The sequence below is a fragment of the Poeciliopsis prolifica genome, unplaced genomic scaffold (genome assembly GCF_027474105.1).
Source record: "Poeciliopsis prolifica strain line A6 unplaced genomic scaffold, Auburn_PproV2 SCAFFOLD005, whole genome shotgun sequence".
In the NCBI taxonomy this organism is placed as follows: Eukaryota; Metazoa; Chordata; class Actinopteri; order Cyprinodontiformes; family Poeciliidae; genus Poeciliopsis; species Poeciliopsis prolifica.
The window spans coordinates 1,902,818-1,930,068 of NW_026562380.1; the positions used below are offsets into that span (position 1 = coordinate 1,902,818).

The 27,251-nt window shown below is 37.5% G+C and overlaps 2 protein-coding genes across 5 annotated transcripts in view; one reads left to right on the forward strand and one right to left on the reverse strand.

Annotated features, from left to right (window-relative positions):
- Window positions 1-15,313: 15,313 nt before the first annotated feature.
- Window positions 15,314-23,823, reverse strand: asrgl1 (asparaginase and isoaspartyl peptidase 1). The gene is given in 8 exon segments (XM_055029197.1): window positions 15,314-16,604; window positions 17,248-17,358; window positions 17,989-18,110; window positions 19,033-19,187; window positions 19,375-19,517; window positions 20,182-20,377; window positions 21,380-21,419; window positions 21,421-23,823. Coding segments are annotated over 8 exon segments (1,029 nt in total). The 5' UTR covers window positions 21,468-23,823; the 3' UTR covers window positions 15,314-16,389.
- A 97-nt stretch (window positions 23,824-23,920) lies between these two features.
- Window positions 23,921-27,251, forward strand: part of LOC129359553 (regulating synaptic membrane exocytosis protein 1-like) — a 69,290-nt gene continuing 65,959 nt past the window's right edge. For all 4 annotated transcript variants that reach the window (XM_055029195.1, XM_055029196.1, XM_055029191.1 and 1 more), the window contains exon 1: window positions 23,921-24,665. In XM_055029195.1, the coding sequence (XP_054885170.1) occupies window positions 24,505-24,665 (161 nt within the window). In that variant the 5' untranslated portion in view covers window positions 23,921-24,504. The remainder of the gene's footprint in view (window positions 24,666-27,251) is intronic.

Genomic DNA, 27,251 nt, shown 5'->3' on the forward strand with positions numbered 1-27,251 from the left:
TTATTCTTATTTAGTCTCTTTAGTTGAAATCACTCTTCATCTTTCTATTAGACATCTACTGACTAACTAACTTGGGAAATGTTCATGATTTCTTCCACCTTGACAAAAAAGTCAGCTACATCTGAGAAATACTGTCATCACATGATGCTGCCACTGCCGTTTTTCACTTTGGGCATGATCTCCTTTTAGTAACCACTCAGTTCAACATATTTATAAATTTTCAGCTGGTGCATTTCGCTTTCATACTTCATTGTGTTGACATATTCAGACCCTTTAAAACACCTGTTTCCCTCCTCACCTGTGGTGGCGCTGCACCAAGAACTACTGAAGGAAACAACACAAGAAGAAGACATGAGCGCAACTTCCTTATTATCCAAAATTTGCTAACAAAAATGAAGTGGCGTCAGACTTTAGCGATTGTAGGATTTGTTTTCTGTCTTTATTAAAAATACTAAAAGCCGTTTCTCCATGTGGTGTTAGATTTTTGTGTTTGTTTAGTTCCCATTTACCCAGAATGCCCTTCACTATAGTCTATTTCCTGCTTTTGGCGCAGTCTTCAATCTGCTTGGCATTCACATGGGCATTTGAACCAGAGTTCACTTCAATCGAACTGAGACCGAGATCTTTAGGCGGTTTGATTATTCACACTTCCCCAAATAAACCGGACTTTTGAGACAAATGGACTAGAGTTCGGTTAAAGCGGATTAACGTGACTGTGTGAATGCAACCTGACCCTACATACAGCTAAGTGCTGAGCAGCCACCAGCATCGTTAATGACTTCCACCATGTTTTCTTTAACTGTTTTTGTTGTTTCGTAAGCATCGTGTCAGCATGTGACATTCCACGACCTTAACTCCCTCAACACTCACTCACACACACACATCCACGCACTTACCATGTAAACACAAGTTGGCCCGTCTGTTTAGCCATCATACACACTCCCACAGCTCTGCATATGTACACACACACACACACAATCACTTTTTCACACGCAGATGAGTGTGGAGGTCACCCATTTTGCCCTGCCTGACCCTCCTCTAAAAAGTTAAATGCTTGCTTCCTGTTTCTTCTTCTTCTTCTTCTCTCCTCCAAAGCACAAAGACGCAGGTTTATAATCAGCTGTGTGAGCTTTCAGAATGTGTGAGATAGCAGAAGTGAGAGATAAAATGCGTGTGTGACTGATAGAGAGCATGTAATCAAATGCTGATAGAGAGCATGTAATCACATGTGCGTTCTGCGCTGAGATAAAGTTAGGAATTTCTTTTCTGCTTCGCGGCGGCTCCTCCTTCATTTACAAAGAACTCGAGTATGAAGCAGCCGTTGAGCCAGAAAAAATGACTTCAGTCTGAAAATGTTGCCAGCAGGACACCGTGTACGAAGCAAGGGGCAGAACAAGATGACAAGCTTTTAAATTAAGAAAGAGATTCATCTAGGACAGGGTTACTGGTAACATAAATAACTTGTGAATCAAAGAGTGGAAAGCAGTAATGAGTAAAAAGAAAAAAACATCTTATTTATACATTAACATACCAATGAAGTGCATAAAAAATTATTTCGTTTACATAGTTTGAAGTAATTCTCTTTCTTAAATTATAGCCAGTGCCTGAGCCTTCGAAAAATGTTCATCATTATGAATAAATAAATAAGAAAATCTTAATTTCTTTCTTGCCAGACTTTCTCTAAACTGAAAAAAAGATACTAACTGCCAGTATGCTTCTCACAGAAGCCCCTCTTCAAGCTACGTTTACACCCAATCACAGGCCTTTGAATAAATGTCCCTAGGAAGAAAAGTTCAGTTTATTCAGTTTATTCAACATTTCCTTTTTTTTTTTTTAGAGAGAAATCCAAATGGAGCAAATCAGTAGAAACAAATCAAAGCAACTGTGAAGCACAGAGATGGACTGCTGTTGATTTAGGTGGGAGGTTAGCTTGTCCATTCAATCGGGATTTTTTTTTAGTTTTATCCAAACTGAAGTCATTGAGGGAGTCACCTACTGCACAGAAGATATTAACTGTTCATACTGTCTCAGCAGAACCTCACAGAAGCCCAATTCAAACTGTCAAGCTCGGTGGTGGAGTGGTGTTGAAAGCTCATTTGTATGGTCAAAATTTCTCTATATTTATACAAACTGAAGCTGCTGAGAGTTTTCTACTGCAGAAAAGATACTAATGGCTAATAAACCCTGCTTACAAAACAACAAACAAATAATCTCCAATGTTTGGTAAATTGTCCTTTGTATGAATAAATCTAAAACCTTCATGAGGTTTTGTTTTACTCCAAATAATCAACCAACTTCCTGCTCACTCTTTCAATTGTTGATTCACGAGAAATTAATTCAAACACTTAATAAATTACTGTGAATCTCCTCTCGGCATCCACTCACATCGTGAGTTTTTATTAAAAAAAGAAATGTATACTCGTGTGCTGTGTGTCATATGTAGACTTCTGGGCACTATTCTCTTCCAGGTCACTTAGGGAACAAAGCAAACTTTATCAGGACATTGCAATCCTGCATTCCTCAGATTCCTAGCACTTGGCAACCGGCTAACACACAGAAAGGACAGAGAAAGAGGAGGAGGAAGGCAAGCGGAAGACAGCGGAGAGAGGAGAAAGGGAGGGCAAATAAAAGCAGGTGTACATACTCGCTTTTACTCTTTCCTCATACAGTCTGAAAGGAATCTGCAGCGTTGCCTAAAAGGCCAGGCAGCATGTGAGAGGAAACAAAAGCATCCTCTGAGATAACAGTTTGCCAATGTGTTTGGTAAAAATGTGTGCATTTCATTCTGGGTGGTCCAAAAGTGTAGTCAGCCTGCAAAAAAAAAAAAAAAAAAATCACCAAGTATTTTTGTTCTAGTTTCTATTGCAAATATCTAATTACACTTGAAATAAGAAAAAAACTAACTTACAAGTAGCCTTGAAACAAGTTATATTTATGGAAAAGTACTTGTTCCATTGGCAGATAAATTAACTACAACATGGAAAAAATGTCTGAAGTGAAATAATCTGACAGTTAAGCCGGTACTTTTTCATCAATATTAAGGAATGATTTACTTGTACCTAGGAACAAAGTTACTTTTAAGTTAGCACACTTTAAATAAGACAAAACTAAGACATTTGTACCAGAAACTAAAACAAAAATATTTGGTGAGATTTTATGTTTTTGCAGTCTACTCAATGTTCAGAAACAAAGAGAAGAAATCATGAAACAAAAAAACTCATTCTATTCTCTGATGTATCCTGTTGAACAAGTAAAATGACGAGTTAAAAGTGTTTTTTAATTAAATGGAGTCTCAAGTGCTCAGGAATTCAGCTGTTTGCACTCACCATGCGACTTTTATTCATAGATAATTATAAAGGTAGTAATGAAATGCTTGCCAAAATGAAAAAAAAAAAAAAATTTAAAGAAAAATTTCAAACTCTCTAAAGGTAAAATTATTCAAAATTTGTACAACACCTTCAGGCTTATCAGAAAAAGTTACAGGCGTGACTCTGATTTCATAAGATCTCAACTGGCTGACGAAACAGCTGTGGCGTCTGGTGGGAACAAATCTCTTCAAGTAGCAAAGTGACAGAGAATTAGGTTACTTTTAAGGGTTCAATTGTTTCAGACAAACTGGAGAAATTGAAGATTTCAGCATAAACTCTCAATGAGGAAGCTGGAAATTTTAAACTGAAGGAATCATTTGAACGGTTTTTCAGAAGGTGGCGAATAGAAATTAGGGACAGAGTGTGAGAATAATTACATTATTCAATTTCTCTCAGAGATGTACATATGGTAAAATGACTGTAGTTTCCTTCAGCTCTTAAATTCTTTGATTATATTAAAATATCTTTAAAATGTCAAAGGCAAAAATTCCACAGAACTGAACCCGTTTTGTTTCTTCCAGGACTACTAAAGAGGCAGAAAAGGTTACACAGGATGCACAATAAGTTTCTCAAGATTCACAGGCTCCGTCTACTTGAACTCTGTCCAGGATTTGAACAGGAAGACGTTTTTACAGGAGAGTGCACATTTTGTCACATTATGACCAGAAACTTCAGTGTATTTTTTATTGAAGTGGTACCTATAGATTCCAGGAAATTAGTGGATAATTGAGAAGTTGAAGCTGTCTTTATCAGCTTTGAAGAGGATGAAATTTACCTCACTGTTTGCAGGATAGCTCATGCTCAGTTAGAGTGGATGAGGAAAGTCTGTGAACATCAAGTTTTCCAGAAATTGTGCAGCAGTTACTTTCAAAAAAGTAGTTTACATACTATCCCTTCAGGTGAAAGTTCATGTCTAGATGAAGGGTTGCATAGGGCTGCGTACATTTTTTAATATTCAAATTATTTAATTTTCTTCTTCAACTACTTTTTATTATTATTATTATTATTATAATTATTGTTGTTTATCTATGGTACTAAGGTGACTTCTTCAATCGGTAGTTCTTGTTTAAGAGTACCAACAAAAGAAAGAAGCGAATATTTTTTCTTTTTACTGTTGGAATAATAAACTTCATAGAGTATTCGTACAAAACTTATTGTAAGCGTGTATATTGCAACACAATGTCCTGACTCTCTTACACTCTTCAATATGCGTCTCCACTACAAACCATAAAAAACATCTGGAGCAATTTGTTCTTTCTCCATAAAATCTGTCAGTGCATAAAAAGGCTATTGTCAGATCTGGGTGGTAACAGAGGTGACTTAGAGGTCAAAGCCGATATACAGATGACTACAATTACTACAAAGCAAACTTTGAAAATGATTGGTCATCTTGGTGTTTGTGGGTTTTTTATTACCTCAAGAGGCACCACAAATGTATCAACATGATTAAAAAGTCAAGTCAAGATTTACAAAGTGTCAAAAGGGTGAACAATTGAAGTTTGATTAGCAAACAGCTAAAGCCATTCATTTTCTCTAGAGCATTCTTTGTGGCTGCTTTTTATTTAACAAAACATTCTTTTAAGTTCCTTAAAATAAAAAAAAAAACATTGTTTGCCAAGGAAATTACCTCACAAATGTAACAAGTTAATCATATTACTTTTAAGTTAAGCTTCGAATTCCAACCAAATCAGTAATTATTCATTATATCAACAGGCATTGGTTTTATAAAATGTGACAAATATTGTTCAGAGCTTTGTTTTGGTTTGTTTTTGCAGATCCGTTATAACAGGGGTGGCTGGATGTCATTGTTAAATGTGAAAATATTATATTTTTGTGTGTTTCAGTTATTTCTATTTGTTTTGTCAAGATGTTATTAAAGCATATGGTCCAAATTCTGTGAAAATTAAAGGAAAAACCACTAAAAGGATCGATCCCAAGTAAATATTTGTTTGATACTTATACCTTTGCAGTCTGAGTCAATTGTAAATTAACGGTTTTTATAGGTAGCTGTTAGATAATCTTAAGCTAGGTCCAAAATGTTACCAATAAGACAACAAACACCTCAAGTAAACTAACAAAGAATGGCTGAAATAGAAAAGAATCAAGATGTTGAAATGGCATAGTCAAAGTTCAGACATCAACTTGACTGAAATATAAATGAAAATCAACAGAATAATGTAAAGAAGAATTCCTTCTGCAATTGTGCTTCAGAGCAGCAAAGTTGGTATAATCTCTGCTTTTATTGAGATGCTAACACTTTCTGGTGACATGATCAAGTACATTTGATGAGCAGAACTTCAATGCCACATAGCAACAAAAATTTGTTTTTCCAACAACTATAAATCAAAAAGAAAGTGTCAAAATGATCATAAAGATGAATAACAGTACAGCATATCCAAAGCTTCTTTGTAAAATTCAACACATACAGACAGAGACATGCTAGCTCCCACTGCTAGCTTCCACTGCTAGCTCCCATTGCTAGCTCCCATTGCAACCAGAGTGGACACTGAGGACCTTCAACCCCACACAGATTGGTGACTGAGTAACATTCATGAACTGTCAAGATGAACTCAAGAGGTTCCTGCTCGGCTTGGAGGGTTTAACATTGACATGCTCTCTTTGGTCTCTCCTAAGGTCAGGTTATTTCAGATGTGCAACATTTTGAGATTTTGAGACATATTTGTCATGCATTCTTCAAGCTTCTGATATTCTCAAGCAGTATGCAGCAGCAGTAACCTCTTGAGTTCATCTCTCAGTCTCCTTAACATCTTAAAAAACCAACAAACATTCCAACTAGAGTCCTGACTACTTGCAGGGTCTGTGGGCCGTGAAACCAGCACTCCTTTTATTAACCCTGTTGACTCACTAAGGATGAAATCTGTGGGTTAATGTTCCCTCAGTCCTGGGGGTGTTGAGTACAAGATCCCTACACTAAGTGCAGTTTGGCAGCAAACCTCTGTATCCTACCTGTGATCAGTTAAGCCACAACCTGATCAGAAACCACCACTAAATAGAAGCACTTTTGGATGTTTTACATCTGTCTGACTTTTTTAACCCCCTTAAATTTAAAGAAGAAATCTAATTTCAGAATTTTGTCATAAATACAGTGTTACCGGTCTATTAGTGGTTCAATATTTGTGGATTCATGTATTTGTAAGTTTTTTTGTAATGTGTACCTAAAATATTATAAAGAAAATGCCTTCCTAGACTGTTTGAATCTCTAATGGCTAATGTTTGCTGGGTATCCAATCCAGCAACGCCATTAATTTTCTTCAAAGCTTATTGGTAAAGCAGCACAAGGGCGTATTAGGGCCATTCTAGATAGACTAAAAGGAGCACATTTTTGCCAAAAATATCAACATTTACTAGAAAAAAACAGGGTTATTTCTGAGCTACAAAAAAATAGAACATTTGCAAAAAAAAAAAAATTTGATAAATTTTACAGTTAATTTTACAAATTTTCTAGAGGAAGCTCGGAAATTTCTGAGTTTGAAAAGTTGTAAATTTTCCAGAAAATAAATGTTGAGGATGAAAATTTCTGTTTTAAAGTAGAAAATGCAAACATTTTTCAAGCATTTTATTTTTGGAGCTCAAAAATTTTCTAGTTTTTTTTTTCTAGAAATTTCTGAAATGAATCTAAAAAATGTTCTCAAAGGTTTTTCACATTTGGAGCCCAGAAATTTCTGTGCTTTTTTTTTTTTTTTTTTAGAAAAGTTTTAGTTTTTTTGTTGAAATTAAATTCGTAATCAAATAAAATTTTCTATAGATTTAATATTTTAGTCAGGTAGGTCTGCAAATCGAATGTTTTAATGCTGAATATTATAATTAAAAACTAAACTCGGTTTCAGATTCAACAGTTTTGGCAGGCGCTGTACATGGAAGTCAGGAGTGTGATTGGACAGCAGCTAAAGCCTCATGCATTGCTGTGTGTACCAGGACTTTTACCCGATTCATTAAAAAGATATAAGGACACAATAAACTTTCTCTTTTGGGAGACCAGGAGAGAAATAACGCCAAAGTATGTCGGTGATGAGCTTCCGTCACGTTCATGGTGGAAAAATATTACGCAATCACTCAGGGAAAGCTGAGGTTCTGTCGGAGTTTGGCATTGTGCTGGAACAAATGCAGATAAAATATAAATCATCTGTGAAAATGACCACATAATACTCATGAGTGATGCAGTCACTCTTTAAGCTGGACGGCTGTGACTAAAATTTTTAAGAAAAATAATGATCAAAACAGAAGAAGGTAGAAACACTACAGATGACATTAATGACTTTTTAAACCACAATGGAAGGACACTTTGTACCATTTTCTCTCAGTAAGTAAACTTCTCAGCACACAGATTAACTGTACTGGAACCGGATCAGGATATCGGGGGACAGAGGAGTTTGTCCCGTTGCGTCTGTGGTTCCTCCTTCAGCCTCAATACGTCTTGATTGTAGAAATTTTGCAATGAGCAAATTGAAGCTTTTACAATCCTTACACAATATTAAATATTGGTCGTGTCAACACAAATAATATTTTCCCTTTTGCTCCAGTTTGACGCAAACTTACTGCAACTTCAGATTTCTTAGAACGGGTCAGTTAAAAGAGCGCGGGGGCTTGCCTTTCCTGCCTTGTTTCCACTCCAGTCATGGGTTAGACTGCGCGTCCCCGGCCCAGTTCGCAGGACGGGCCGAGAATTCAGGAAGTGGCTCCGGCTGTCTCCATGGCAACCCTGAGGTCAGCCCAGAGAGGCCGGAGACCCTTCCTCAAACACAAAGAGCTCAGAGGCCTAGATCAACACAAACAACCAGGCTAATGCACATACACACACACACTCGACAGCAAGCACAGTCACAAGACATGAGCTGCGCTCCACTCGGCGTACGAAAGCATTTCCTGCACAATCGCTATAGCAACCACATACTTTCAAAGTCCTGCATGAAGATGCACAGTTGGAATGTATGGGATCTGATCTGATAATCAGCCTGGTGCTCCACCAGCTTCTCAAAGCTCTGCTAACTGGGACCGGTTCAACCACGCAGCTGTTTCTGAATTTCATTCGATCGGCTGCTGGATCTGTTGCACCGACTTTTAAAGTTTCACTGCCAGTGTGAATGTTGTCCTCGGAGCCGGAGCTTTTCCTCAGCCACACACATCTCCGCCTGGGAACCAAAGCGACCTCCATCCCAGGGGAGGAAAGACACAAATAGGCAGAAAGCTTATGTTTTACACACCCATTACAGATTACTTTTAATAAGTGATCTACCAAAGAACCGGAAAGTTGAAGTTTTACTTCTGGGTAGATGTTTTTACGACAAAAACTAGGATAAATGAGAAACATGCATGTAATATGTTATCCTCATACAACTACGCTTCAAATTTCTTAAACGTAAACAGACCATATAGTTTCTACAATTCTCTCAAGTGCAAAGTGACTAAAAAGATGATTTTCTTCTGTTTTGGTAAACAATAAAGTAAATAAATAAATGTGTTTTACTAAATGTCTGCTCAGAGTGTTCAAGTTCGATTAAACTATTTTAGATTTTGAACTGTAAATGATAAAATGCAATCCAAATTCATTGATATCTGTGGAAAATCTTCCAAGTTTACACAATTGACTAATTGACTAATAGTCAGAATTATTTGCTTCCTGATGATGAGACTAAGTCTGACTTTCAAAGCCTTTGGACCAAATTTGAACAAGATGTCATTTTTAATGTACACCAAAATCAGAATTAGAATTCCTTTTATTGTCATTGTACAAGAAAGAGAGCATAAAATTTATGTATCTGTTAAAATGGAAGTCGGATATGATAAAAATGCCACATTAATGTCTCGTTCCTCCTGCATGGCATGGTTTGGTACGCTATTTTATGGTCCGGCGTATTCAGGAGACCGTTTCCACCACCAGTTGCGTTCTCACTGGACCGTTGGGTTCAACCTAAACGCCCAACATTGTGACAAACATGTGATGTGATGCAACTTTTACAGTGGAAACAGAAAATAATGAATCGCACCTCACCAACCCATGCCGTAGACGTAAATGTATCACAGCTGCAAGTCAAAAGAAGTGGGATTCTTGTTCAAAGTTACAAAATGAGCTGCTACTCATCTTTTATGCTAACAGTAATTGGCTTAAAATAGCATTTTATGCTTTCTACAATGAGCAACAAGCCAACAACAGTGTATTCTTCTGTATTTTAAGCATCAAAGGAACATATTGTGTCTGCAACTATTACTAAAAAGTTCAAGGATTTAAGGATTTTTTATTGTCACTCCACATTTGCCTGTTTGTGGTGCGAAATTTGGACGCAGGTCCCAGATAAGAAATTTAATACACCAATAAAATACAAATTTTAGAAAAAAGGTATTTATGTGACATATAGATAAGTGTGTGTGTGAATAATCTGAGATGAAGCTAAATTTGGTGGCGCTTGAGTTCAGCAGTCTGCCGGCTGTTATTCTGTCTTATAAATGCGGACGCCATCTTGGCTTTTGAGGTTGGGGTTGATTGGGGATTTTTCACATTCTGACTTCCAGTTGATTTCTCAAACGTAAAACACATTTTGCACATTTTTCCTGCATCAAAGCTTAGGCACTCAATCTTTGACTTTCACTAAATTTCAGTTTTTAGCTGCTGCTTCTGAAGACTGAAAATACAGAAAGTGTTTTACAACTTTGTCCCACTTGATGAACAGAGAAGAAAAACTCTATTAATTTATTCGGCATCACAAACAATTAAATGCAAATATGAGTTAGAATCCATCTGGGTCTCTTACTCCTTTATACAACAAATTTAAAACCAGTCAACCCAAAGTGAGTGCCTTGTGGAATACCTTAAACTCCAAAATAAGCCTTGAACACAAAACCAATACTGTTAAAGTGTAAAAAAAGTAAAACATTATGTAGAAGTAAACATAAATAATCCTAATGTCACAACTTTCTCAACTTTGTGGTAACTGGGTTCAGAAGATATTTTGATTTCAATGCTGCACTACAAACACCAAACTGCTAGTAATACGTTCAGTTCAAATCATTTTGTTTATCCCTAAGGGACAATTCAAGCCACATTGGTCATATTTCTGCTGTTTATCACAGCAACATGTACCACATGGTGCTTCAACACTATGTGTGTGAACAATTAAATGTTGTAAGTCACCATAAAACCTTGATAAAACAATTTTTACTGCAGTTATTGAGAAGTTTTTTAAATTTTCTCAATAACTGAAGTCATCTTGTAGTAATATTGGGAAAATCTACTTTAAGGAGTAGTTTTACTGCACCGTACTTATTAATTTCATTTGATTAAATTGTTTTGAAGTATCACTATGCTGCCTCCTCTACTTACTTCACTGAAAGAAAAACAAAAATGTTTTAATAAAAAAACAATTTAGACATGGATTCAGAGTTTGTGTTAAAGTGAGAGTTTTTGTTTGTACATGAGCTTCATTATTCTGATGATTTGTTTCTGCTGAGACATTTGGAGGTCAAATGATTACGTAATAAGCAGTACATATACTTTGCAATGTTAAAACATAGGTATTGGAATCAAAATATTTATTTTGTCAAAAAAATTGGCCTGATTTTGTTATTTTGAAATCATCTTATTAATTTGACTTTTTTTAATTCCAGAAAGTGTTTGTGTGTTACTATTGTTGGTGAGAAATCTCTATTTACTAGAAAATCTGACCTTATGGAAACTTTCAGGTCATTATTCCAACTATAAGCTCAACAATTTTTACTACTATGCAAAATTAATCTATTAGCCAAACATGCAGCTATTTTTGTGACATCAAACCATTATTCCAACTTGAAGATAAACATTTTTTTGCAACGATTTTGTGCCACAAACTTTTCACAGATTGAGATTTATGCTTTTTTACAGGATTTCAGATGATCTCATTATAAAGAAATGGATGTTTAACTCTGAAATAAAAACATTTGATTTGACTTGCAACCCATCAAAAGAAAACGGCAAACATGTACGATTTTTGTCAGTTTTTCATTTTTATGATACAAAACAGACAAAAACAATCTGTCAGTGTGGTAGTTTGTGAACTCTTTATTTCCTGAGGGTTCTCGTTCAGTTTTAGGTCTTCTCTCATTTTTCTCTGTTCCTCCTAACCGATCTGTCTCCACAAACCCGCAAAGTTTTATTTATAATTTAACGCATTTGTTCTATGACGAATGCAAACATGCATAAACCTTCTTTTCCCTAGAAAAGTTGGCATTGAAGGTGAATAAAATAACTTATTCAGTTCAGTTCTGCACATGTTTGAGTTTCTGGGTGGATTTAAACCTTTAAGCAACACCTTTTACTTCTGCTTTCTTTTTTTCTTTCTTTAACCAAACTGTGACATAAATGTAAAGAGATCTGCTGAGGGTCAGGTGACAATCTCACACAGCAGATCTCTGTGCAGCAGCGGGATAAAGAAAGAGACAATAAAGTTGTTGATAAAATAAATATATGTTACCTCTTCTAGTTGTTCTTGTATTCAGCGCAGCAACGGGTCTCCTGTCCTGCACGGTTCTGCTCTCTGTCAGCTGTCGAGGTTTTTGTAGGAGAAAGCTGGACAGAGTCCAGCCCCTTTTTATTTCCTCTCCGAATCCGTAAAGTTACTTTTACGCAACAACAGCTTCCCAGACGCGTCTGGCAGATGACGAAACACCTCATCCAAAGTTAAATCTAGAAGTGATTAGAAACAGAGGTGACGTTTAATACATATAGAAAAAACATGAGTTTATAAATCTTTAACTTTTTTTTTTTGTTTGTTTGTTTTTTTTTTTTTCCTTTAACTGGCGGTAGTTTAACTTTTACTTTGAAAGGAGACGCTGTACTTCCGGGACCGCTTAGTTGTGATGCGTCTGACTTGGAGCACCTTGGATTCTCACCTTGGGGACCCAAAGGATAAAACACCCGCGCGCCAAGCACACGCATGCGACTCCACTGTGACGTCAAATGAAAAGAATAATGACTTTTTCCCCGTGAAAGAGTCTGCAATGGGTCACACACGTCCACTCAACCCACAGGCCAGACGCTTCTTATTCGTATGCAAATTGTGCTTTTCATGCAACAATTTCAGACACACACACACAAAAAAATAAACAAATAAATAAACAAATGATCCGGATCGGGTCCAGAGGAAGGAATACGGAGCAGATGATGTCACCTTGGAGCCTCCATCAGTTCGTCCTTCACTCTGCTGACTGTTGGGAGGTCAGCTGCCTTTCCACTCTGCACCGATCAGCTTACACTGATCAGGAGCTTGGCTCATTTTATGCGCACAGTTAGTTATAAAAAGACACTTCTTTAGTTTCATAGTGAATGTCAGAAAGATTCAATGGATCCTTAAAGCAGGGACGCCATATCAAGATCATAAATGTTCTCACGGGCCAGTTATGCCAGAATATATTGATAAAACCCCATTAAGAAACTGTTAAAATATTAATACATTTCTGTAAAAGTAAGTTATGGCACTTCTTAAAATGAAATGATATTGAAAATCCAAGATTTTCAGCATTGCCTCCAGGATTTCCCAATTATTGTTGTGTTTTTTTTTTCTAATTTAGAAATATTTACAAGGAACTTTGCGACATTTGCGCTAATAGTGACTTTAGATTTATCAACTACCTTAATATGAAGCAAGACTGAGACAGCAGTGCAGTAGTAGTAAGAAATACTGCCACCTTCAGGGGAGAGTTATAATCCTTTAAACCAAATGTTTTTGGCAATTTTTTTTCTTATTTGCTTTGTTTTAAATTTTGTTTCTTCTTTTATTACACAACGTTCAATAAAGTCAAACTAAATTTTTCCCCCAAATTTGCATCACACTTATGCATTCCTGTGCAAAAAAAGCGTCAATTTGTTGATTTTGTGTGAATTTTCACAAACATAGAGTCATGAAAAACTGATTTATGTAATTTGGGCGTATAGACGTAAAACTACTTTGATTTGATTGATGAGATAATATACAAGCACATAACTATTGTCTTGACGGTTCTGTTTATGCGTTGCACCCGAGCCCAGAGGACCACACGAAGAGCTGAGGCGGTCAGATTTGGCCCCTGGACCTTGAGTTTGACACACATGCATGAGAGTAAGAATTACAACTGAAATCTACTAGAAATTTGAAAAAGTTTCAGTAGCCTGAATATAATAACTTGTCAAAACCTACTTAACTTCATTTTAGCATCATTTATTGGGTCATTTGCAAAGATTAAAAGTTACAAAAAATTCTCAAATAAAGAATACAAAACATCCAAATGACAACAATTATGGTACAGTGATATTGATAATATAAGGAAATGTGGAGCTAAGTTGACAAAAACTGAATGTTTTCCAAAAATATTATGACCTAAAAAGAGTTGACTGTGAAATACAGTGCAGCTGATTTCCGCCTTAAATGAGAGGACTCATTTTGGCTGCCTGGTATTTTCCATCACCCACATTGCTGCTGTGTTTAGAGTCCAAACTTAAGCAGCTATCCATCACTGTCAGGATCCACGCCTAGATAAAACACCTGAAAATGTTTACACTCCAAGCACATCAGGATGTGGGAAACAAGTGGAGAGTTACAACTCAAAACAGAGTTCAGACAGGTGACCTACACAATGTGCACACTAACGATATAATCAGCTGTTTCCTGTGAAGCCAGTGTAAATTAATTAAATACTTAGGTTTATTATTTACTGTCTGCCCTCACTAAATACCATATACTGCAACATGATCCCACTCTGGACTGACTGGAGATTTTTCAAACTAAAGACAGAAAACACATAAATCCATTACATCAGGAAGTCCATTATTGGCTCCAAATAAGACTTATGCTGACTCTTTTCTCTACAGATTTGGATAAAAATCAGAATGATTCTGTGTTTCAGTCTCTTCTGGATTGTTTTCTGTGTGTCAAGGTCTGTACAGGTGTCAACAAAACTCTGATGCAGGTCTCTCTTGAATGTCTTGAAGCTTTTCTCACTGAAGCTGAATTTCTTGTTCAATTAGAGAATTTTCCTGCAATATTCCTGCCAGCAATTGCTTGTATTTCAGGTTATTTTGTTGTACTGCAATTGAATAAAAAAATATTTTCTTACGCCAAAGGGACATTAAGTACTGAGTAACTGATCAAATATCAATCATTTAATATCTAAAAATTACATAACCAGACAGACAGAAACATAAAGTTAAATGAAAATTTTGGTATTTTAAGGACAGAAGACAATAATTTATGTAAGTAACAAAAAAATAAACTCAAACAAAATATTTTTTTTTTCCAAATCAGTTTCTTTCAAGTAAATTTCTTAAAAAAACCAAAAACATGCTCAAGTAAATGTAATTGAGTAAATGTAACTATTTACTGTCCAACTCTGCCAGTAGCAGTCAGTATTGCATCGACTGTGGAGATTCCTTTGGCTGAAGGATGTTGCTAATTCATGTAATACATTCTCGAGAATTTTGCTAACAAAGAATTCAGCAAATTTAAGCCAAAAAACTCAGAAGTTTTTAGATCAATCTCACAAATTTTATGATTTTTTAAAATCTTTTTTTTTAGAAAATTTCTAAGAAAAAAAATCTAATTTCCAGAGTAACTTCAAACATTTCATAGACAAAAATACAAAAGATTTCTAAGCCAAGTAGTAGAAATTTAGTGAGAAAAAACAAGTTTAGAAATTTTCACATTTTCTAGAAGAAAACTTGGAAATATTCAAGTCTAAAGGTTGAGACTCTTCTTTCTTATCTTCAATTATAATTATATGAAAGGAAAGATTTCTGAGGAACTTTTTCATAGCTTCACCTGTGCTAATAATATGTTGGCGGCGTGAACAAAGCCCTTAATACATATGAATTATAAAAGTTGCTATAATGGATTTTGTGTTCAACTAAGTTGGTTTTTTTTGCAAAGACATGTTCACAACAACCACATGAAAAGCACCAATAAAGCAAAAAAATGTGATTTGAGTCATGAGCTCCATTGTTTTTATTGAACACAAGGAATTAATCAACATATGAATGCGGCATTCTTTATCAAATCAAACAGATCATAACAATTATCATTAAAAATGATTCAAAATACATTAAGACTGGTATTGCACAATTAAAGTATATATTATAAAGTACTCTATAAACATCTAAAAAAATTAAAATTCCACAATGTAAGCCTGGAAGTAGTTCAGTTAAAAAAAGGAAATTTCAAGTTTTGCATTTTGTCAGCATGAGGAAACATCACCCCCTAGTGGATCAGACAGGTTAACACTACTCATCCAAATAATACATAAATGGTGTTCATAACAGATTGAGTTAAAATATGCTGGCTTATAATAGCTTCTCAATAAATCAGAATATCACAAAAAACTAATTTATTTGAGTGATTAAGTTCAAAAAGTGAAATTTACCAATAGTAAAGGTTAATTACAGACAGTGCAAGATATTTCAGGTGTTTATGTCTATTAATTTGGATTATTGTGGCTTGCAGTAAATCAAAAGCCCAAGAAGAAAAACTTGTCTGTTGGTGAGATGTACCACCAGCAATCTGACAAAAATGGTTTTCTTGACTCTTTTTAATGCTTCACCTTGAGAAACTCAGTTGTGATAAACTATAATCATCTAAATTAAGATAAAAATATCACTCACATTGCCATAAATACCTTTTCGGTTTGATTTTTCTTCACCAACATTCAGCAAATGATGAGCAGCACTTCATCAGTACAACAATGACAGAAAAACACACTTTGTGCAAATCATTTTATGTGTTCAGTGGTCATAAAACTGGCCAGTAGTTTGTAAAAAATTAACAAATATAGTAAAACCTGAAGGGTTTCCTCAGAAGCTTAAAAACTGAACAGCGATGTGAATTTGATCATTTTGCTCTAGTTTCTCTCTGCAATGACTTTTCAAATGATTGTTACAAAGAATCACAGTGTCATTAGAGTTTCTTGAAATTTCTCGCTTTTCTTTGGATCGGCTCAGATATGTGCACTGTTCATTGGTTTTTGTGACTAAACTTTATAGCTCTACTGACACAAACTGGGCCTGGTGTCAGTGAGCGTCCTTGAGGATTTGGGTGAAGTGTTCTCCCGTGTACAGACCGTAGTGTAGCGTATCTTTCTGCACCGCGGCCCACGCCATTTGGCGGCTGGAAAAGCGAGCGGCCCAATTGCCCTGTGGGTCCACGGTCACAACCCCGCCAAGTCCCCCGACTCTGGACTTCATGTGGGCCAGACCAAGATCACTGGCAGCCTCAGCTGACTGGCCTGGGCAGACAGAACAGAGCGTTACGTAAAACAATCCTGTGGTTCACTTCCACCAGTCAGAGCTTAACAAACACTTAGTTTTTTCTAGACTGGTTTTTGTTTTAGGCTTCCTCTTAACAGCATATACACAAGGGTTATTGACAGCACTAGGACCCTGATCTTGTATCTGATTGGTTGTTCTGGGAAAATGTTCTCACATTTTGTCTCATACTGTCAAAACATAGTGACAATTTTAACAAATATGTAGAAAAACATTTTTATGAAAGTTACATTCTGCAGCTTTATAGTCTATTGCACACTGCTTCATACTGCCCCCCTCTGGGGGTCTTGCAAGTAACAGCATGAAGAAGTTGCATGTTGCATGTGATGAGAATCATTGTATGCTAAGAGGAAGAAGAGCCACACAGATGTTTGTAGATGTTGGTATTTCTATCCTTTAAAGCATGTTTAATTTTATGCTTTTATATTTTAAATATGTTTTTATATTTCTTGTTTCAGTTTGCATGTTTGTGTTTTTTAATCTAACTATAGACATGAAGTCTCTTAATATAGATTGATTAATTGCTGCGTTTTTTACCGTGCACAAATCCCAGTTCATCCATTCGGAACTGATTTATTTGAACAGTGTGGATGTGAGTGTTACCTTGCTCCATGTGGAACAGGATGTGTCTCGCCAGTGTGACCTTCATGATGGCCTCTCCGTGGCCCGTAGTCGACACGGCTCCTGACATATTATCAGCATAGCCTCCACTGCCTGAAACATACATCACAAAAACATGGATGCATATTTAAGGCTCATATTTACTCTTTGTTTTTTCTAAAGTCTATTAAACTGTTGGAGCTGTTTGCTTCTAACATAATGAAAAGTGTAATATGTAATTCTGTTGAGGAAATTAACAACAGAATTGTTCATTGTGTGCTTTTAGATAAAAGCGCACAAGACTTTTTCTACAAGTGAGAGGTTACAGAACATGTTTTTAACATGGTGAACTGTGACTCTGCTTTGTTTACAAAGCAATCCTATAGAGCAACAGTCCAGATCTGCTGGTTAAAGACTAACAGTCTTGAGAAAGAGGAGCACTCAGCCATAAAAACTTCTGAGCTGACTTCATTTATTGTTTTACAAGAGCAAGAACAAAAGATTATTGCTGAGCGTTCTCTCTCTAAATGCCAACTATCATCCATCCGTACTTCATAACCTCTAAGGGTGTGTGAATGCAAGGCCAGTGATATGAGGTTTTGTATCTACAGAACTCTGCAGTAATGAAGCGAACCATGAACTCCTCAAAGTATTCTGGAGTTGAATGTTTGTGCATCTGCCTCACAGCTGAAGCTTGGCCAAAACCGGGTCACCTCATCATCAGCTGCAGGTGTGACGACTGACCAATGCACGGGGTGTCGCCCACTCGGCCTTCCATCTTGTTCAGCATTCCTCCGGTGGAAGTCGCACATGCTACGTTGCCGTCTGTGTCGACTGCCACCGCTCCAACCGTCCCCATCTTCCCCCTAAACGAGGAAACAGGTCAGCAGAGATTTATTTAGATTAACATCAAATATGGACAAAATCTTCCTATATATAATTTAAGCAACATTTTGTCTTTTTTTAGTTCAGATTCTTAAAATGAAGTGTAAAGAGACTTTTTTCATGGAGTACAATCTGCTCCAACTTCTGTATTACTGCTGCTATTTATTGATCATCATTGTCATAATGACAAAGATTAAGAGCAGCAGATGTTTCTGATTATCCTAATTTGTCATGACATGCTACAAGCACAGGTTAGGAAGGGGCTAAAAAATGTGGTGAAAAACAACATTCCTTAAAGAAAAGCACACAAGACTTTTTGCCACCTCTTCCAGAAAAAATGTCTTAGGAAAGAAAATCACTTAAATTGTTAGGTTATTTGTTTCTGATCTAAATGTTTAAATCATGTTTCTGTGTAATTGGAACCCATACAAACTTGGGTTATATGTCTCACATTTCTACTGTTATTAAAAACATAAGAAATGTGTGAATGGTTCCAAAGAACAACCAATTTTTTGGGTTATTTACAACCAAAAAATGCAAAAATCACTTTTGGCGCCAGCAAAAAATAGAGACTTGTTTGTATATACTTCCTTAATGTTGATGAAAAAAATACTTGTTCCATTGGCAAATAAATTAATTTATTAACAAGAGAAAATGTCTTGTAACAAGCAAAAATAATCTGTCAATATAACAAGTACTTCTTCATTAAAGTTAAGAAATTGTTTATTTAAAACAAGCCTCTATATCTTGCTAAAAATGTACTTTTAAGTTAGTTTTGTCTTATTTCAGGTGCACTAAGATATTTGAACTAGAAACGAGACCAAAACTATTTGGTAAGATTTTGTGCTTTTGCAGTGAATCTTTAATGAAATCCAGAAGAAGTTACTTAGTGTTTAGTTTTACATTTGGCACTCCACAGGGTTGGCATCTGGGACCAGGTTTATTTTCCAGCGCATGCGGGAATACTCTGTGATGAGGGTTTCTTGAGGAACCTCGGGAATGCCCATCGAGCGAGCAAACTGATTGGCACCCTCCGCTGTTAGACAGGCATGGCTGGTCTGAAGGAGGGATCAAAGGTCGCATTGGTGATACATTTAAAATCAATGTTTTCTGTACACATTTAGGACAGTTCTGTAACTATACTGCTACCTTCTTTGTTTTTCTTTTCAAAATGAGTTGCAGAATCACTTTGAGGAATTTTATAATGTTTATTTAAAATAAACAAAAGCTTCCAGACGATATCACCTTGTCCATGACAAGTCTGGCCAGCTGGATTGGGTTAGCTATGTTGCGGACGGCTGACACGGCGCCACTGCTCAGCATTTTCCCGTCCATCACAAGGGCATCCATCTCCACCTCCCCCTTCACATTCAGCACTGAGCCACATCCTTTAAAAATATATGAGAAATGACTGAGTTTGTGGCTGAATCTTGGGGAAAACTTCACAAGTTTAGGACAGAACACAATTTTCCTTTTTTTTTTTTTTTTTTTAGGCTTCTACAGTTTGAAATTTTAGCTAGTTTTTTTGTTCTTGAAGGCATTTCTTTACCACTTTAAGCTTGTCAGATGGCATCCCTTCATGCTGGAAAAACAGCAATCATCAGATCAGTGAGAATTCTCACCACAATATCCAAAGCTGAAACTGCACAGCTTTTTGCTGCATATATAATAATTCCCTTCTCACCCATCGCGGGTGGTTCTTATCCTCTGAGCTCGGGTCCTCTACCAGAGGCCTGGGAGCTTGAGGGTCCTGTGCAGTATCTTGGCTGTGCCAAGGACTGCACATTTCTGGACTGAGATGTCTGATGTTGTTCCTGGGATCTGTTGTAGCCACTGCTCCAGTTTGGGGGTTACTGCCCCGAGGGCCCCGATGACCACAGGCACCACTGTGGTCTTCACCTTCCAGGCCCTCTCCAGTTTCTCGTGTGTATATATATATATATATATATATATATATATATATATATATATATATATATATATATATATATATATATATAAATCCTGCATAGCAGGAGCTAATTTTAGGTGGCCATCTCATTTTTACAATACCTGCATTGAAAGATGGATTATTCTCCAGTAACATAACAGCCTCCACCACAGCATCCATACTGCTGCCCCCTCCCTGCAGGAGTGCATACGCTGACCTTGCTGCAGAGCACACTCCTGAGGTGGACAGGTCTGAGCGCTCTTTGGGGATGTGACCTGCCCCCCCATGGACCACCACGACTGGCAACATGGCAGAACCCTGAAAATATACATCGCAAATCTCAAATGTGTTACTCAGATTTACACTGAATAAAACACGCATGTACTCCTTTTTTTCTCACTCTCTAAAGCTGAATCAGTGCAAATTGCCCTTGTTTTAGATCAGTCAGAATTAGCAAAATTATTGTCATAGCTAAATGCCACAATAATGACAAAAAGAATATCTATTAATGTCTTCAAAATTAGATATTTACATACAATTAACTTTAGGTAGCACCGACTTTGAACTGAATGGCTTGGGCTAAACGTTTTGAGTGTTTTTTTGTTGTTGTTTTTTTTCTCTCTCACAATAGTTAGCTGCAATTTTGGCCCATTCCTCCTAACAGAGATTTGATCTTTATCTTGGCTAATAGTAGAGAAGCTAGCTCTGAATTTCTACGGTATAATCACACGGTTATTGTATAATCACATAAAATGTGTATAAAAATTATTTTTATACACTATTGAGCACATTAATTACATTATCAAGTAATTTATTTTATTTTTACCTTTTTTTGTTGCTAATTTCGGCAGGGTCAGTCCTCCATACTTATACATATATTAATTTTCCTCTTTGAAATGCTTTTTTTAAACGTCAATAAAGAGAGATGCATCTGTACAGACTAGTAAATTTCAAAGATGAAGAAATGTTTTTAGAGTGGTAAAACAAGCCTTTCCATTCAACAAACTGCAAGAAAACCACACTGGCGCACATTTGAAAATTGAGAACACAGTCACCATGTGAAAAAAATAAAAATGAATAGATAAAAAATAAAACAGAGAGAGAAGGACACTGGGGGGGAAAACAGCAGGCAGTGCAAAGCTTACATTACACTGCTGTCTCCAATGAAACCTTTCGCTAAAGACTGACCTAATTCCATATTAGCTCTCTGAATGCAGGAAGAGCGACGCAGTAACTGTCACTCACCAAATGTTCACATCTACGTCAACACAACCTTTAAATATCACTAACACAAACGGAATAGTATATATTTTTCCTTACCAGAATATTCGCGTGACCAGAAGGAAAGCTAGCAACTAGCCACAGCACATCCGGAACTCCACAACGAGCTTTTCAAAATAAAAGCCATTTGCGTCTGACGCAGCTTTTATTTTGTTAACTGACAGAATTAGCTTAACGACGTGAAGAATAGACGTGATTTTGAGAAAGTCCATTGAATTGAAACAGGTAAACAGCGTTTTGTTGATATATTTCTGAAGCTTGAGTAGATTTTGTGGTTTGGATGTACGTAAAATAGAATAAAATCCGATTTCCAAGCATATCTATGTTGGCTTCAGAGCCAAACCTGCCAAGAACAAATCAACAAATTAAAATATATTATTTCCGGTCGGCCTTTCATTGGCATCTTCAATGTCTATATTTAGAAAATCTATCACTTTGTGGTTTTCTCTGAATATTTGCCTTAATTTAATTAAAGCTAACGAATTAAATGTCGGTACAAGTATATTTGTTTGTAAAATAGAAAAAGGTATTCTTGTGCAAAAAGTTAGAAATTTCCCAGTAGGCTATTGTTTATTTGTTTAATGTTCATGACATTAGTCTTACAATTGCAGTTAGAAAGCTGGATTTTGGAGGATCCTCTCGGCTGCACAGTGAGCTGACCATGGTGCTGAATTAGGCAGATTTCAGAATTGCCCTATCATATGACCAGTAATTTTAGCAGTAGCTCAAAGACTCTTGAAAGCAAGCTCATCAAATTTACAATATAAGTAATGGGGCCAGTATTTAAAGTATTGGCCCCAGATGTGATTCTAAAATCTCTTGCTGATAAATTCAGCCTCCAGATCTTTGTTTGTGGAAGCATCTGCATGCCTACATGTTTTAGTTTACGCTCACTTGACCGCTGCTAACCACTGAGCAGTCCCATCATGGGCTATAATTATAATATTGCTCAGTGACATACTGTAAATGTCATATAGCTGTGGTAATAGCCTATAGGAAACCTCAGGCTCTCTCCAGAATCATTTTCCAGTGGATTATGAAACAAGAAAGAAAATATTATACAATTTATAGATTTATACATTTCTATGAGGTGAAAATTTCTACTTAAATGTACTATTTTTCTAAAGTAGGCTACCCTGTCACAGTTTATAACTTCTTATCTTTGCTTAGTTAGCTTGCTGAATCACCTTTATCAGTTATAACATACAACACTTTCTATCATTTAACAAACTTGTTTTTGTTTCCTCCAAACGAAAACAACTTATCATAGCCAAATATCTTTCTGACAGTCTCATCTTTTATGGTTTATTCAGATGGAAATTTGTCATTGCAGCTTAAGCCAAGCATTGAGGAATTGGAAAGTGTCTTTTGTCAAATAAAACTAAATTATCATCATCATTATTATCATTATTTTATATTTTTTTTAGCTCAGAGGCAAAACACTTTGTGTGATGATAGTCTAACGAATCACCTGGTGCACATTGTAAAAAAAAATGTAGTGGCAGCATCATGCTTTGGGAAAATGCTTCTTCTGCAAATGCAGGAAAATTGGTCAGAGTGGATGAGAGATAAATGAATCAGATCAAACGTTGCAACCACTTTGTGTTGGTATGATATTAAGTTTTTTTTTAAAATAACATACACAAAGTTTTATGGTTGCAACGTTTTAAAAATCATAAATAAATAAAATATAAACAAAATTGAAATAAGTTCAAAGTAGAATATGTAGTCCAAAGAGGCTTATATATCAGATTAAAAATGTCTTGAAAATGACGTCCTTTCAAATGACAGTAAATCCCTATTTACGCATAAAAAATGTTAGCTGCTGGTCTGATGTCATATTTTAATGTTAAATGTATTGTATTGTTTTGTTTATTTTTCTATTTGCTATTTTGGATATTTAAAACGTTTTCCAGTCCCAGCGTCAAATCTTCAACAGAATTTGAAGTTTATTGATCTTTGAGAATATGTTCTTGAATTATTATGCCATCACCATGCATAATCTTTGAAGATGGTCTCAAAACATCAATAATATCGTTTACCGCAATAATTTCTGGGACAATTAATCGTCCAGCAAAATTTGTTATTGTATTATCCTGATCCTGAAAGATCTAAATTAACTTTTTCAATATTCAGTTTCATTGAATATGACTTAACTGTATTTTTCTGCTGCTTTTCGGTTTTTCTTTGCCTTTGCTTAGTAAATAACAGCAATGCTTATTTAAGAAATTTAATCTGAAATCGTGGCAAAAAGCTGATTTTTTTAAAATAGGTAGGCCTATATATTGCTTAATATTAGAAACAATAATACTAACTTATGTTATTTAAGATATGATCGTCATCATGTGGTCTCGTAAAGCCACAGTGCATCTTTGAGGAACCACGTATTTCCTGTGTGTGTGTGTGTGTGTGTGTGTGTGTGTGTGTGTGTGTGTGTGTGTGTGTGTGTTTGCGCGCTAAGGACCGCCGAGAGCGCGCATCCTGACGGCGAGTGGTGGAGCCCCCATTCTCAAATGAGGGCTGCTCGCTCCCGCGGCACGGCAAGTGAGCGCGCTTGAGGGGCTGCGGTCCCATTGACGGTTCCGTCTCCCTGACAGCAGCATCAGCATCAGCAGCAGCAGCAGCAGCGGCGGCGGCGGCGGAGCTGGAAAACAAGAAGTTACCGCCTTGCCCCTCAGCCACAGGAGCCAGGCGAGCGCGCCGACCGGAGTGAGCCGTCTTCAGGGAGCCCTCCTCCCCCTCTGCCTGGCCACAAGGACGGAAACGAGGTCCTCTTTCCCGTGCGCCAGCGTCCCGACTGACCGCCGGAGATATGGGCTCACCGTAAAACGGAGGTGGTGGAGGGGAGAGGCGGGCGGGTGGGCGGTGGGAGGGGGTGGGGGGAGAAGACAGCGGAGCAGCAAGAGGGAGGAGAGGCTGAAAACGGCAACGGGAACCGAAGCGCTAAGGCCACAGTCACCGCAGCTAACACCACCCCGGGCGCCCCCGCCACCGCCATGGGAACTTCGCATCAGCCGCTCCGACCGCCGCTCCATCAGTGGCCCATGTCGTGATCCGTGGGCTCCGCCAGCGGGCTTTTCATCCGTGATCCGACAGGAGGGAGGAGAGGAAGGAGGAGAAGGAAGAGGAGCCGGGAGTGAAGAAAGGTGGTGGTGGTAGAGAAGATGTTCGCCTCGGTGGGCCCTCGGGGCGGCCCGCGCCCACCCGCCGCTCCGGCCATCCCGGAGCCGGACCTCAGCCATCTGACGGCGGAGGAGAGGGACATCATCATGTCTGTGCTGGCTCGGCAGCGGGAGGAGGAAGCCAAGGATGAGGCCATGTTAAAGTAAGAGAGGGAAAAGAGGAAAAGAATCTGTTTGTACGTGTGTGTGTGTTAATGTCATTTTTGGAGAAGTCCAGCACCTCAGATCTCCTCTCTGGACTGAATGTTTCATTAAGACTTCCACACTGAATCTTTCCACGCATGTGTGTGAGTGTGTGTGCGTCTTGCTGGAAACTCCACATAGAACTCACTGACTCACAGGCTCTTATAGGCTGGAGCTCTGCGCAGGAGGAACCGTGCATGGGGCAGAAGGATGAAATCAGGTCCTTATGTACTCCCAGTGACTGCTGGGAAATGGAGCAGAGGCTGACGCTCTGGAACTACTCCACAGATTTCAAAAGAGGAGCAAATTTTCTAATCTGCACTTCTACTTGTTTGTGCCTGAGTCAGGCAGCGAGTAACTGAGCAATACCTGATATATTTCTCAGCCGTAGATGCTGCATAAGTGAAGAACAGTAAAAGTAAAATCTTCCCTCTGCTGGGTTTTGTCTGTGCAGCATCCATCTCAACAGCTGCTGTTCTCAGCTCTGGGGTGCGGCTGAGCCTTTCCCAGCCTTATGCACCGTATGTAGGCCAATGCTGTTGCAATAGACATCTCACAGGCTGTTACAGAAGCAGTCAGCCTTTAGCAGCAGTTCAAAAGGTACCAGTGGAATCTGCTTTTCTTTTTACACTACAAAAAAAAAAAAAATAAATGCATGTATGGAAGACTGAGGGTTTACAGTTGATGTGCAGAGTTGGAGCCAAACCACCATCTCCTCCAGGATTAGAAAATCCATCAACTTGAAGCTCAGTGTTTCTGCACAGTCTGCATACAAGCTGCATGCACAGATGAGCAGATAGAAAGCTAGAACGGCCCACCTTAGTGAGGCGCTCCTCCAGCTCTACGTCCCTGTTCTATTTTAAGCCCACTGTACGGACTGATGGCCCAGCACTGGAACGGAAGATCGATTCATTGCATCTAAAGAAGGAAATGTCCAATACATAGCTCTCGCTCTAAGTAGCTCTGCATCACTGCAACTGATACATTAAATGTAGTCGTGTCATAGCGCAACAGCTGAAAATAAGGCAGGCCGTCATGTCCTAACCCACATTAGTGCCTCCACTGTTTGCTGTCACCACTCTTTAGATGGGAATCATCGTGATGTATGTGTGAACAGAAAAGGTGCACTGGTTTGCTAATACATGCATGCCAAATACACTAGCTGTACGGTAGCGTGGGCTGTGATGCAGAGAGGCAGAGTTTACACTACACTCGGTCAGCTTTTATTACATAAAATCTGGGGCTAGCTTACTATGGAGGGCTTTGGCTACATCACAGCAGTGTGATCTCTGATATAAGTTGGTGCATTCTCCATAAAATATCTCTGTGGCTAGTGCAGTTAGGTAAAGATATCTAACTAGTGCAGTTAGATAAAGATAAGCCTGAAGACGATGCTATGGTTTGTCTTTTTGCATACACTGGCCAGTGCTGATTCTGACTGGTTGGTTTAGTGAGGTTCTTGAATCTGCCACATCTGGCAGAGTTCAGACTCGATGCTCACACTTTGCTTTCGAGAGAGAAAAACATAATTTTATGTTGATGGAGGGAACTGAAGAAATGATCTTAAATGGAACAGCTGGCCTCACTGTCAGCTCAGTTCATGGTGACGGTGTTTCCTGAATTGATCTCTGGTTTTCTGAAGCCTTCCAGTCTCTCACCGGGGTTTTTTACGAGGGAAAGATAAAACCTATATGTCTTTCATTTTCAAAGAACTGTTATTACAACATGCTTGGCCTTCTGTCTGTCCATATATCAAACCATAATCTGGCAAACCCATTTTCCCTGTTTGCATAGGTTAGATGCCAGTAAGGGTGGGCTTTAGATGGGGACCATCTAAAGTTTTATCACAATATTTTGTGGTAGTACTGTGACAACAATAAAAGTCTCAATAAGAACTGTTACTTCTTTTTTAGGTAACTGTGTGACGGAACAATTGTTGCCTCGCAAACACGAATACTGCTCTTTTTTTAATATACTTCTTTAGGACACCAGTCAGTGCAGTGAATGACAACAGATTGGTGTTCCAACATGGCCGACTTTACATCGATCTCTGTCCTGAGAATATGGCTTTACATATCATATGTATAGTTGATAAAACTGGATTTGAACTGCTCTAGTTCAAAATCAGATCGAAACAGATATTTTAGCCTGATTTTAAGATTTATGAAATCTTTATACTTGTGAAATCAGAGAAAGTAGATGAGAAGTGATTTCTCTGGTGGCATTCACACTGAAACCAAACTCTACTTTTATGGTTTACCTGGGTAACTGTAGTTTGGAAACGTCATTATCTCACATTTTGTTAAAAGCACAAAATCTTACCAATTATTTTTGTTTAGCTCCTAGTGCAATGTTTTTAGTCCACTTGAAACTGTACCAAAACTAACTTACAAGTAACTTTTCAGCAAGATGTATGAGCTTGTTTTAAGTCAATAATTCCTACTGATGTAAAACTACAAGTTTTAATGTAAGATTATTTAATTTTCCCTTGTTATAAGTGAAATAATCTGTGAGTGGAACTTGCATTTTTTTCATCAATACTAAGG